We start from the raw sequence: 14047 nt of genomic DNA, 5'->3' as shown, positions 1-14047 counted from the left end.
AGTAGATCAAATAAATCTGTCCGTATATTTAGCATGTACTCTTCAGTACAAACCTGGTGTGTTACACCATGAGGCAGTTTACCTTGTATGCAATACAAACAAACAGAAGCTGGTGTGTTACACTGAAGGGCAGTTATACTGCCTATAGTATATAGATCTGATATAGAATTATTACAGATACAGAAACATGATTTCACCTTGCGTTGGATGAGAATCAATGTTATAACCTACAAAGAAAAAATGCACATCGTTCCAGCTTTCCAAAATCTGCTTTAAAATCATTCAACCAGACCTTCACCCGACCATTCCAAGCATGAAAGAAGCGTACAACTCTGCACTGAGATGATGAAATGCCCCAAGAAATTACTTGTCTTGTGGCAGCATGATTTCATCGCCACCTATAGGAAATCCATACCAATTACCCTTGCCCGAGTAATTTGCAAGGCAGGTCGGACGGAAGCAGACATTTTCTCATCGCTCCATCATACCCCATAATACTGTTAGACGCAGTCGATATAGCCCCTTCATTGAACAATGTTCCACCCACGCAATTCCATCGTACGATATGACATCACCCTCTCTGCCCCGACTTCAGGAAAAGTACTGTACTGACGTCTATAGACCCTCAAACAACCGGAACTACCATACTTCCGGGACATGTTTTGACGTCATGAACCGAAATGCTAATTATTTTTGTCAATTTGGGGTTAAGACTTATGGATATGAGAGTTGAGACCCCCAAATTTATCATCATAGATTGTTTCCCCAACATAATTTCATTTCAGAAGCCAAACTATCTGTTCTTTTGTCAGTTTGGGGTAGATTTTGATTAAGACACTTTGATCTAAGAATTTGAAATTTGTAACTTTTCAAGCGAAAGAGTGTAACCAAATTACATGGTCAGCTATTTTAATTATCTCCAAATTAAAAGATATATTCATAACAAATAAGGTAGCATTCTATAGGTCTATAAACTATATTTATAATGATACTTTGTGAATGAAAGTAATACTGTAACAGTATAACTGAGACATGAAAGACCAAAATTCAATTAGCATGCTTTTCTTAATAAGTTCATAATGATATCATACCATCTATTGACAAAAAGACCTCAAATTACAGAATGAATTAAAAATACTATATATCATTTTATTGATAAACTTACGCTTCAACATGCATGTACAATATTGGTCACATTTTGCATTGATAATTTCTATAGCTAATTTATATAACTATTCATATAAGCCATGAAAATATGATATAAACTTGTCCCTACTGCATTATATTTTATAAACTGACACTGATACAAATAAATGCATGATATACAATGTATCATGCATAAATACATGTAATATTTCTAATAATGTGAAGGATTTTGTTTCTGTAACACAGACAAAAATAATCGTTGATTAAATTTGCATCTGAAAGTCTCTTACTTTGACAAACTTCTAAAGACGTGGATATTCTGTGCAACTGTTTGTCGCATGGAATGGTCTAGTGGCTAAGCTAGTGGACACAAGATTGAGAGGTCACTGATTCCTGGCATTCTTGGCTAGATGCTGTCTCCTAGCCTAGGGAAAGACACTTAACACAACTTTCCTCACTACACCTAGTTGTAAGACAGATACCAGACTTCAGGTGGGGAGGTAAAAGGCAGTGGAAGGAAAGGGATGGGCTACACCTTCCAATACTGTGCCTTGGAGACAGCAGATCAACAACTGCTCCTATGGCCTCAAAAAGGCTATGGGGACTATTTACCTTTACAAAATGCACATGTACCTCCAAATGTATCTCCAAATCTACCTTTTCATCTACCTTGTACTGATGTGTACATTTGTACATGCATGCATTATCTATATTTTAAAGTGTGTTTGACTGCTTATGACAATTATTTGACCCCAAAACAGGATCACAGAAAATTATCCAGAAGCAATCTCCATAATTTGTCCTGTTGTAGAATTTGATTGATTCTATAAGTATTATTTGCAAGATTGTCTAATAATAAATCATATCCATAGAATGTAATGTACACAATATACAATGTAACTATGTTATCTCAACAGTTTATATGTAACATGATCACATAACCTCCACTCTATCGCTGATTTAATTCCTGATCATGATCATTTTCCATCTCAATAATGAGTTCTTCAGACCGAAACTGAATTACAGATGCCATTATGTCTGCAACATTTCCCTAGTGGTGAACATGTTACTGAAATGGAAGCATTGGAGCTTAAGGCAGTTACATTATAGATACAACTTTTAGGTTTATAAAAGGATTACAACTTTTAGGTTCATAAATGGATGTCAACTTTTGCGTTTCCAAAAGGATACCAACTTTTAGGTTCAGAAAAGGATAACAACTTTCTCTTCCTAAAAGTATGACAACATTTTTGGTTCATCAAAGTACAACTTCAAAGTTTCAATTTTCATCAACGGGTAAAAACTTTTTAGGTCCATCGAAGGATGACATGGCAACTTTTTTAAGTTCATCAAAGGATGGCAACTTTTAGGTTCCGAAAAGGATGGCAACTTTTAGGTTCAGAAAAGGATGGCAACTTTTAGGTTCAGAAAAGGATGGCAACTTTTTTAGGTTCATAAAAGGATGGCAACTTTTTTAAGTTCATCAAAGGATGACATCCTTTAGGTTCAGAAAAGGATGGCAACTTTTAGGTTCAGAAAAGGATGGCAACTTTTAGGTTCAGGAAAGGATAACAACTTTCTCTTCCTAAAAGTATGACAACATTTTTGGTTCATCAAAGTACAACTTCAAAGTTTCAATTTTCATCAACGGGTAAAAACTTTTTAGGTCCATCGAAGGATGACATGGCAACATTTTAGGTTCATCAAAGGATGACATGGCAACTTTTTAAAGTTCAGAAAAGGATGGCAACTTTTAGGTTCAGAAAAGGATGGCAACTTTTAGGTTCAGAAAAGGATGGCAACTTTTAGGTTCAGAAAAGGATGGCAACTTTTAGGTTCAGAAAAGGATGGCAACTTTTAGGTTCAGAAAAAAAGACAACTTTTAGGTTCAGAAAAGGATGGCAACTTTTAGGTTCAGAAAAGGATGGCAACTTTTAGGTTCAGAATAAAAGACAACTTTTAGGTTCAGAAAAGGATGGTAACTTTTATGTTTATAAAAGGATGAAAACTTTCAGGTTCAAAAAAAGAATGACACTGTTACTTTTTGGTTTTAAAAAAAGATGACAACTCTTTGTGTCCATAAAACAACTTTTAGTCTCATAAAAGTTTTAGGTTCATGAAAGGACAACTTTTTAGGTTCATGAATGAGTGACAAATTTTTAGGTTCATAAAAAGTCTACAACATTTTTGGTTCATATAAAAGAATGAAAACTTTTAGATTCATAAAAGGAATACAACTTTTATGTTCATAAATGGATGACAAGTTTTTAGACTAATAGAAGTATGACAACTTTTGGGTTCATAAAAGGATGACAACATGTTAGATTTATAAAAAAGGGACAACTTTTAAGGTTCATAAAAGGGACAACTTTTTAGGTTCATAAAAGGGACAACTTTTTAGGTTCATAAAAGGATGAAAACTTTTAGGTTCATAAAAAGGATGAAAAGGTGGTGCCATCAACATTTCAGGTAGCCCCACTTCCAAGTTATTACTTTCTGCAAATCGGCTACTGATCCATTATCTTTGTTACTACTGATTTTTTACTGTATCAAGAAATAAATTTAAAGCTTATGAGCATAGGTGGGTGAAAGCAGTGTTCCAACTGCAAAATTTGACGTTGGGCACTGTACAACCTGGGTTTAGAATGACGTTGCGCCAAGTAAAATGTGTTTGTGTTTGCAGGTGTGTATTTCAAGCGCTGGTTTCAGGTTCACTCATAGCATTATGTAAGCAGGCACACTGAGACCAACCCTTTGGGCACTGATAGGCTGCTCCATCACAAATGTCAGATACACCGTTATTATATGAAGAGATAACGTCATGTCTGGATGACATTGGTGCACATTAGAGAGATATTTTTAGCTGGTGAAATTTCATGGTTACCAAGATGCCTCAGATAATGAGTCATGAATCTTCATTTATTTCTGCAAAAATGCTCCAGACTTGTCACATCAACCACATTAATTTTGATCCCATACTTTATTCCCTTATGAAGACAATCACTGTGCTGCAAAATATTGGTTGAAATCTTGTAGACGTAGTGGAGTCATACTATATCATGTCCAGCACAAAAGATACAAAACCTGGAAGTTTTGCTGCAGTATCAAGGTCAGCCACCTGGGGGCACAAAATTGACCTTGACCTTCATTTTCCTGTGACCAACTCACATACCAAATATTGTAATCCATCCAGACGTTCTAACTTTATGATACAGAATGCAGACAAAACAGACCAAAAATACCTCCATTTTTCATTGAACTTGAGGTAATATAACTATACCAGGCCATAAGTACTGCATATGAGTCGGACAGTGTCTATGTTAAGGTGTGCACTAACTTGAATTGAAGTATTTTCTACTACATCAGATTATGAAACATTGAAGTGTAAGGTAGATTTGAATTTGTAAGTTACAGTCACGTAACTAGCATATGGAAAATAAATTCACATAAAAAAGAATACACAGGCATATAAAAAAACTCCCCTGAAATAGTAGACCTTTCCATTGACCTCATGACCTGGAATGTCTGTCATGTCTGACAAAGGACTAGTTCTACCAGTTCTAAACTAAATACTTTATCAACAACTTCTTGAGTCATGCAACTCAACATTAGATAACCAAAACCACAAATATTAAAAAAACAAACATTTATAGCCTCCTCTTTGAAAGCGTAATTCAAGATTTTATACATTCATGACGTACAATGTATATTACCCTGACATTGTTTGGTGTGTTACTAGAGTCTTAAGTCAAGATCTATTTTGTAATTTGCAGTTTGCAGTTGACCATAATAAAGTGTACTTTTTGGTATGTCAATCAAGCTTTGTAATACTTCATATTAAACGAGGGATTATGATATGAACCGACACATTGACTTATTATGGCCCATGTTTCCTGATACAGTCTCGCTCTTGAGTTTTACTGTGCACGTTGCCATGGCAACACGTTATTGGAATCCTTATCACCGTGCCCTATTCCCCTGGAGTCTGGGTCCCAATCTGCTGTGGAGATGAGAATCATCCTCGTCCAATAATGCCCAGCTGCAAAAACATGGCTCGAAACTAGGGTTGGGTGTATACTGGTACAAAAAGGTTTTTTTTCTTGTTGTCATTTTTACAAAGTAAAAATTCTATAGTCAAACTTTGTCAAGTTAACAGAGGCAATTTTTAAGTTACACAGGGATAGGATTTGAAAGTGCCAGTGGAAGTCATATACCCGACCAAACAGATTCCTTTGTAGAGAAATGAACACATTGTATTGCACATTCACAAGCTTCCAATTTCACAATCAGGTCGAGGTTCAGGTCCAGACCTGGACCTAATCCTCTGGATCTAAACAGTACCTAGTCCAGAATTTTCTGTACCGGTACCCACCCCTACTCACATTGTATGTATACTGTACAAAAAGACAGTTTACCAGTGATATGAAAGAAATAAACTGTGTGAATTAAACAACATCAGATACAATGTTAGATTGTTAGATTGTATTGCATATCTCATAATTTGCCTAATGTCAGTTTGCAGAGTGAGTTGAAAAAAACATGCTATTTTTGCATTTGACATTGGAAATGAGAGCAACTTCTGAGGTTGTCATCTTTTTCCCCGACTAGTTTTTTTTTCTTTTATATCAAAAATGCAATTAAATATTCAATAGTCTGAAATTGTATTGTTGTTGTTGTGTTATGTTATGTTATGTATGAATGAAGTGGACTATCATAAAATTCCATATATCAATCATAACTCCTAAAGTTAAAAATGATCAATGAATGATCAATTGCTCATAATTGATAATGATATTAATAGCTAAAATCTTTATCGAGTGACGTTTGAATTATTTTGAACTACAGTATATCATAGCATTTTCAGGATTTTCTCCTTGAAATCTAAAGGGTCTTATTCAAAAGTAACACAGCTTTTTACTGTTATTCATTAATGATCACAATAATATTCTTGTATATTGGACCTAGGATAGAAAATATGCTTAAATCTAAACGTTTACTTTATTATATATACATCTTTAACAATTTTCCCTGAGAAGCAATTGACGGAGAGGCCAAACGGCCCAGACAACCAGACATCCGCAAGGAAATATTGGCAATAAATAAATCAATAATTGAATAAGTTTGCGTTACAACTTCCCTCACAAGCCGCAAATTACCACCTTTACTGCACCAATATAATTTCCATTACTGTTAACCACAATGTAATAAAATGTTGAGGCTCGGTAAGGGTTTTATTTTTACCATCCAAAAACTGTCCTAGTTGAAATCACTATATATTTTAACACTAGATTTTGTTAATGTACTGTCCCTAGAGTTTAAGTATTATCCCTTGTATTTTATTAGCACATGACTCCATGCTTTGTGCTACAGACAACAATTATAAATGAATATTTAAATTTCAACAGAAAAACAGGCTAGGTTTATACACAAAATACAGTAACTATACACTGTAATGAGAATAATCAAACAACTATCCAAAAATATCTTCTAAAAACTGTACTGTTCATGTAGACTATAAATAAAGTTATTATTTGGTATTAGCTTAGTAAAAGTTTATTAATAATTGATATCTCATGATATTGAATAACACCTGCAGTAGATAGAGAAGACTCAAACAGATATATATTTCTGTAAATATAAGTTATATTAGGCTTTATATACGGAAAAATATCAAATCTAGTGAGTAGATATTTTGAACAAAAAATAAACTGTTGTTCTAAAGGTAAAGATAACAGTCACAAACTGAATACACTATAAGTATAACAAATAGGAATATTGAATGTACTAAGCACAATGCATGTTACATAGAGAAATCCAACTCTGACCTACCGCACACACTGCGTTCTGCCTCACCAACGGTTTCCTGGGGGGTCGGGGATGGTTCCCCGTGGAGTCGTCTACGCTCGGCGCGGCGGGCAGCAGAATCACCTCGTCCTGACTACGAAAACACACGCGCTTCATAGTCATCGGTTAAAATCTCCACGAACCAGCTGTTCTTCAAGCGCTGACAAAGAAGCGAACCCTCGGCACACGCGGATCCTCCCCCATTACAGAGAACGTGCTCGGCTGGATGATACGGCTGGTAGACACACGGACCGGCGTATTCCCCAACCAATACACGCAATCTTGGGCCGATACTTCACCCGGTGAGGACACAGCTCCTTCCCAGCACAAGCTGCTCCTCCACATTTGTTAGGCAACGCTACGCGGGGATTCGGCTACGGCCGCGGCACAATTCCCAACGGGCCGTCGTTCCTCTGTCAAACACAAATCACACAGCTTCTCACCGCTTCAGCGTAGGAAATCAGACTTTCCAAATGTTCAGAGAAGAGAAGGTTTTATTTCTCCTTCTCTCCCCGACTGAGCCTCCCGATTGGTTGGCTATACAGCAGGATGTGTGAGGATACAGCCCCCTTCACAGTCAGTCACCCACTCCCACACGCGCAATCCGTATGCAAAAATTCCAAGGTCTCCCGTCCTCTCCCTGCGATGGAATCCACTCAGGAATCAATGAGAGGCAGCGCGGGTTTGATTGACAGCTTGGAGGGACGAGCGGCGGAGCATCCCTAACAGCAGAGGACCGTCAATGGGAGGCGGGTGCATTGATTTGAGTCGCAGCCAGGGGGGATGAATTAAACATGCGCAGCTGACTTACAACAGCCAGGCTTGTTACAAGCCGCTGTGATTAGTTCTACTCGGGGCTGGGTCATCTGTCACAGGGTGGCGGGGGGGGGGGGGGAATAATGGACGCCTGAAGGACAGAATGGGAAACTGAAGGGCAAAATAGGACATTTACTGTAATACCGTTATACAAGGGTACAGATTCAGGATAATGCGTATTGATCTAAAATTGACTGGTGCAATTAGTGAAGGATTGTTACAGTATGTAGCAAATGGAGGACTGAGTACTGGAGTGGATTTGAGGGTGGTCTGTTGAGAGTTGAAAGAAATAAATAAATGCAGAAAACTAGAGGTCATAATGTAATCAAAAGGGTAAAATACAGTGTAGGGTTCTAGCTAGTGTATTTTAGCCTAACAGGCTACCATGTTGTAATTTTTAGCCACCGCTTTGAATGAGGGCCATTATGCTAATTTACAACTAGTGTACATGTGTTGCTTTGCTAGTATTCACTGGTGAAACAATGTCTGATCAAATTTGAAAAATGTTGATATGACCTTCGAAACTGACCAAAAATCCTTCAAATCATGCATGGTGTAAAAACTAAAAAGGAATTAAAATCCCTCATGGGTAACCTCAGAATGCCAACTTTTACTCTACATTTTCAAATGTCCTAACCATAAAGGGACCCCCTCTGAATATCATACAGAACTTGAAAATACATTGAGTTTCAACGACAAATCGACAATCCAATAATCCATAAATTCCAATAATTACATTCATCATTGTTAGACACCAGCCTAAATCAAAATTTATACTGGAACAAATTTAGAAATCCCAATTAGATGTAATGACTGAGAAACAGCAAAGCATCAGAAAATGAGGAAGGGATCATAATAATTGTATCTTTTAAAAAGTTTTATTTGCTTAGATTAAAAGCTTTTACCACCAGTATTGGTCAATTTTGTAGGTAAAAATACTAATATTTTGAGCCATGAGTCCCAAATTGCATAATTTACATATTTGGGGATTGAGTCATATCCAAAGTTGTAAACTGTTGTAAGATTGTTATCTTTTTCTTTCCTGTTTCAAATGAAGCAGCAAATCCGAGAACCAGAGCTTAGATTGGTAATACGGTCTAATAAAGTACAGGGACGTGATTGGATGAAATGAGGCAGCGATGGTTTTGACCTTTCGAAACTGCCACAATGAAATGTCAGGAGATGGACTGCAATATCAGGGCAGCCACACAGGGAAAAGGTGGTCTGTGCTGAGCATGCAATTAATTTCAGAGCTCGAAATACTTTTTTTCTGCATACCTGCACTGGTGCAGGTAACATTGAAAATTACCTGCACCAGACAAATTTTACCTGCACCACTCTGAATTTAGGAAGTATGGATCATACTTAAGTTTTTTCAGGAACCATTGCTATTTTTTCTGTTATACTTTATGGGTAGTAACATTCAATACAGCTAATAACAATTCACATGCACCTGCACCAATACATAAAACGTTAAATACCCTTCATACATTAAAAAAGAGACAGAGAGGAGAGAGGGAGGGAGAGATGAAGAGACAGAGAGAGGGAGAGAGAGAGAGAGAGAGAGAGGAAGAGAGAGAGAGAGAGAAAGAGTAATTTTGAGGGCAATTTGACTTAAAGAAATGAGATTTCTAAAAACTTTCCTGCTTAAACATTTCATAGAACAGTGTTCCATAAATTATTTAATGGACATTTATGTCCATATCCCAAATAACAAAATTCTGTCAGTATTTCTTTAACTGAATCAGATTCTTTTTATTTAGATGCCTAAAATAATTCTGTGAAATGACAAGATTCACAAGGGAACAGGAACAATAATTAAACCATAATTTATCATGAAACTATGCCATGATTTGTAATAGTATAAACTTGAAGTTGAAGGTAGGAGAGATTGAGGACATATCATTAGCATATAAACTTTATAAAGGTGAAGGTCTTTGAAGGTGTGAGATTGTTCCAAACTTGGAGGTGTTTTTTAATGTTTCTAATGTAATCTGAGTGCTACAGTAGAAGACTAGATCTAGATGTGCTGGGGTGGGGAGGGGGGCCACCATTTGTGACAGATGCACCATGAGGTCTAACACAGGAGTCATATTTTCAAATATACCTCGTTAAATTGCTTTACCAGATACAAGCAAAATTAGCAGGTTTGAATTATCCTTTTTTTTAACGACTTACAGAGAAAACATACATGACCATAAAAGCCACATACATGTTCACAGACATTCATTCATTGTACATACACAAAGAATGTACACATTTCTCAGACATTCAGACACACATACATCTGTTGTCATTTGTAAAAGTTCCAATCTAACTTCAAATTGTATAGTATAGCCTTCCTTGGCCACCTTTTTTGTGCACAATAAGGCCACACCAATTTAATTTCTTGGTTCACGGATTTTTTCATAAAAAATATGGAGCGAGAGGGCGAAATAAAAATAAAAATAAAAATTGTAAAATGGTTGGGGTAAAGGTAACGGCTAATCCAAAACATAAAGAAGAAAAAGTTTTCAGCTTGAAAAAAGTACAAAAACACTATTATTGTACAGTAACAGCACCAGTACCCACAATTTAAGGAGCTTATAATATAAAGGCCAATTCGCTACACTAGAAAGTTGGTGAATGGTTTCATTAATGGTGAAAATTTGCTGAGTGGTAATTTTTATTTTTATTTTTTTTTCCAAAAAATAGGAGCGAGCGAATCCGTGAACCAAGAAATTAAATTGGTGTGGCCTAACTTCATGTGTATGCAAATTAAGTTTTGCAGAAAGTTGAATGATGGCACATTATGACTGCAGTTTTCTCCCATGTGACAGGGGGCTCTTCAGCAAAGAGTACCTCATGATGGGATGACTCATGTCCACATGATCATACTGATCTGAACATTATAATTATAAATGACATCCTCGGGGCACCCCAAACTGACACAAGGATGTGGGAAAAAGTCGCACAAAATAATCCTGCTTTGCTTATTGAATCTAAGTGGTAAAAAATGTTGAATATTATTTTCTTCCTTCACATCATGATCTTCTTCTTCTTTTTTTTTATTGATCTTATTGGGTGGTCCCTTCAGAGTTTGGAGGATTCCTTGATTTCCAATATTTTCTTGCAAGTTACAGCATGTATTTCCTCATTTTGTATCTTCTTTGTGCCATTTATAAATGAAAGTATGGTCGCAAATTTTTGTTTTTTTGAAACAAAGAAAAATTGATGCAAACATGGATGTCATCCATATATTACACAAGTTCCGGGCATTGTGGCCTGAATGAAAAAATGTTATATGATTATGAATATGTTGAAGAATACAACATACCTCTGTTGACTTGGTAGCCTCCACAGACTTCTTCGAGGCAGCTTCCATGACGTTAGGAAACAGGAACGAAACAGAAGGCGCCAATCAGGACGAAACCATGGCCAGGGCTGCAAAGATAGAACAAGAGATTTTAAAAATCTTTTTGTTTGTTTGTTTGTATTGCATACCCGGCAAACCGTCTCATGGTATTACAGTACCCACTAGGTTTGTACATCAATGAGTACAAGCTGCATATCCGGACAGATTTATTTGATCCACTTACACAGGGAAGGACCCCTACTCTTTTCAATAAGTGTGGTGGGTTCTTTTACATGCTCTAGGTGTGGCTCTCCTCGAAAACCGGGACTTCCTATCCGAGAGTTAGGCACTCATTCTCACCAGTTGACCTTTTTCAAGCGTACAACGTCTATGGGCCATGTCAGGAGATTCAAACCCAGGACCTCTACTATAGTACGTACACCATGCAGATGTCACTAAAATCTGGAACTGTTTCCACAAATTGTACAGTTGCACAACTGAAACAAACACAGTCTATACTAAGCAGTAAGCACTAACAGGATGAACGGATCTACAAATTGTACAACCCAAACTTAAACCGGACTTGGCATAGAACTCTCCAGTACATGAGACCCCACCTCCAAAACAAAATGAATATTTACAATTGCTATGGTGACCTACCATAGGAACTGTTCTATGTGATTTACATGAGTGACATTTACAAACAACAATTACGAATTACGACTTAGTGACTTTTGCACATGCTCAACTGATTCTTCCAGGTAGACTTGATGGTCATTTCAGAGAAGCTGAAGAAGAGTGATGGATGTCACTTGAAATGTCCGAAAGAAATATCTGAATCTCATCCAGTTGTACTTCAACTGATTGAATTTGTCTTCAAATATTGTTTACCTGGATGTCTAAACTTCATTAAGATAACCATATGATAAATTGGATGCAGCACCCTGGTATAAGTTTCAAAGTTCATCTGTTGGATATCAAGTTTGCTAAGAAAAGAAAAACTTTCAGAAACAACATATGCAAATGTGCATAATGTAATTATGTATGTATCTTTCCAATCAAGACACTGCTGACATGTCAAGAATCTTACAAATGTGGACCAGTTCAATCTTAAGAATGCCGTTTTACTAACTTAAATGTGTTTTGATTACAACTTTCAGTGCCAAATACCATTTTAACTTTCACAATTTGCATGGTATTCTTGATATAGCATAAACAACAATGAAATACTTTATTGTAGATTCATCACCCTCACACTCAGGGTTGACAATCACGGCAAAGCCTATGATATCAACCCTGACAAATCAGCCACAGTATTCGGTTATTAGGGGTGCCTTGCTTATGAATATTAATGAGCTTGCCCTTATATGGGCAGTCAGCCGTTGGGGATCGGGCGTTGGCATGGTGAGCAAACAAAGTCATGGTAATACGTAACATGATTGGCTGATAGCTTCCCAGCGGCCTTTGCGAGACAGCTTGCGACAACAACAAGCCCAAGGAAGGCCTGTTCTCTGATTGGTTGACAGCTTGTTTGTGGCGACAATCATAATACCCGTAGGTAGGGCCTGGGACAGCAGGGCCCCATAAGGTAGTGCCGTTGGGGACCGGGCGTTAGGAGGATGAGATTCATATGCCTTAAACTAAAGGGCTAAATACAGGATGCCAATTCTACATTCTAACACATGTCGTTACCAAACATGTACACACAACAATATTTATGCAAGAGTTAAACATTTCTTACATACTAGCACACAAAAGTGCTGTAACGTCCTAGCTTCTTTGTACATGTATTTTGAAAGTTGTCCTACTAACTGAAAACACAGAAGTACTCACCTAGGCTATACACATGTAGACTTAATTAACATGAGTTCCCTTTAGGGCCTGCCAGGTAACATACCCATCTAGCCATCCCTTAATTAACATACATTCTTAACATACCACAGTGGAATACCATAAAGGAGTTAATTTCAGAGCAGTGCAATATGGCAGCAACTGCTAGGTGGCATTTTATAACTAGGGGATTTAAGTACAGTAATAATCTCTTTACAAGGATATTAAGCCGAAATCAAAAATTGATTTAGTGCTTTTCAATCATTCCTGTTGTTTACAAACCAGAAAATCATGAATATGGTCTTTGTTAGAAAGTTGCCTAAAATCAAAAGACATTACTACTGCAACTCATGTAGTATACAGTAGTATTACAGAGTATACAATAGTGAGTGTGACGATTGTAAGAGCTTTTTTCTCAATTCATAGAAGGAAAAAAGGGCACTGTGTCCTTATTCCCTGTGTCCCCTTACCCTGGGGAGCAGATCCTCAAGCAAGCATAAAATTTGGATTGACCTGGGATGCTTCGTCACATGTGGCCACTGTACAGTCTTCTATTAAGAGTAATTATGCCCCTCAAGATGCCTTACAAGGCCTCATTATAACTTACATGGAATTCATAAAACTCCACAGCAGAAATCAGGAACCCCCTATCACACACACCCTCTATCGCTCAGCTATGTTCCCCCTTACAAATCTTTATTTTTTTCATACAAATTTTTCCGAGAAAAACCAAGTTGCAATACACAATGCTTTGGAAGATTTTACTACGAAAATAATTAGTAATAAATTAATACCTTATGATCTCTATTGCCAAAACCTTATATTCCTAACCCTATTTCTACTGAGTCACATAGCAACCCATCTAAATTTGGTACCTGACAGCTAAATTACTATGGACAGGGTTAAATATGCATCAGCTAATGTGACCTATGTATAAGGGAGACCATTATAATGTAAACAATATCTAAGAGCTCCATAGACATACCACACTCTACATAACAGAGTATCCTTAGTAGCAATTCATCATATCATGTTACCTTTTCCATTTGAAGTTCCCTACCTCTTGACTTAACAAAT

The 14047-nt window shown here is 36.9% G+C and overlaps 1 protein-coding gene across 1 annotated transcript in view; it reads right to left on the bottom strand.

Moving 5' to 3' along the window:
- The window catches only part of LOC118405952 (oxysterol-binding protein-related protein 6-like), a 66738-nt gene that overhangs the window by 45241 nt on the left and 7450 nt on the right, over window positions 1-14047 (bottom strand). Inside the window, exon 2 of the mRNA XM_035805805.1 lies at window positions 11123-11229. Coding sequence (XP_035661698.1) covers window positions 11123-11170 — 48 coding nt within the window. The 5' untranslated portion in view covers window positions 11171-11229. The remainder of the gene's footprint in view (window positions 1-11122; window positions 11230-14047) is intronic.

This window comes from Branchiostoma floridae, chromosome 18 (assembly GCF_000003815.2).
Source record: "Branchiostoma floridae strain S238N-H82 chromosome 18, Bfl_VNyyK, whole genome shotgun sequence".
Taxonomy (NCBI): Eukaryota; Metazoa; Chordata; class Leptocardii; order Amphioxiformes; family Branchiostomatidae; genus Branchiostoma; species Branchiostoma floridae.
Note: the sequence above shows the minus strand (reverse complement) of the source record. Positions and strands in the feature narration are given on the sequence as shown.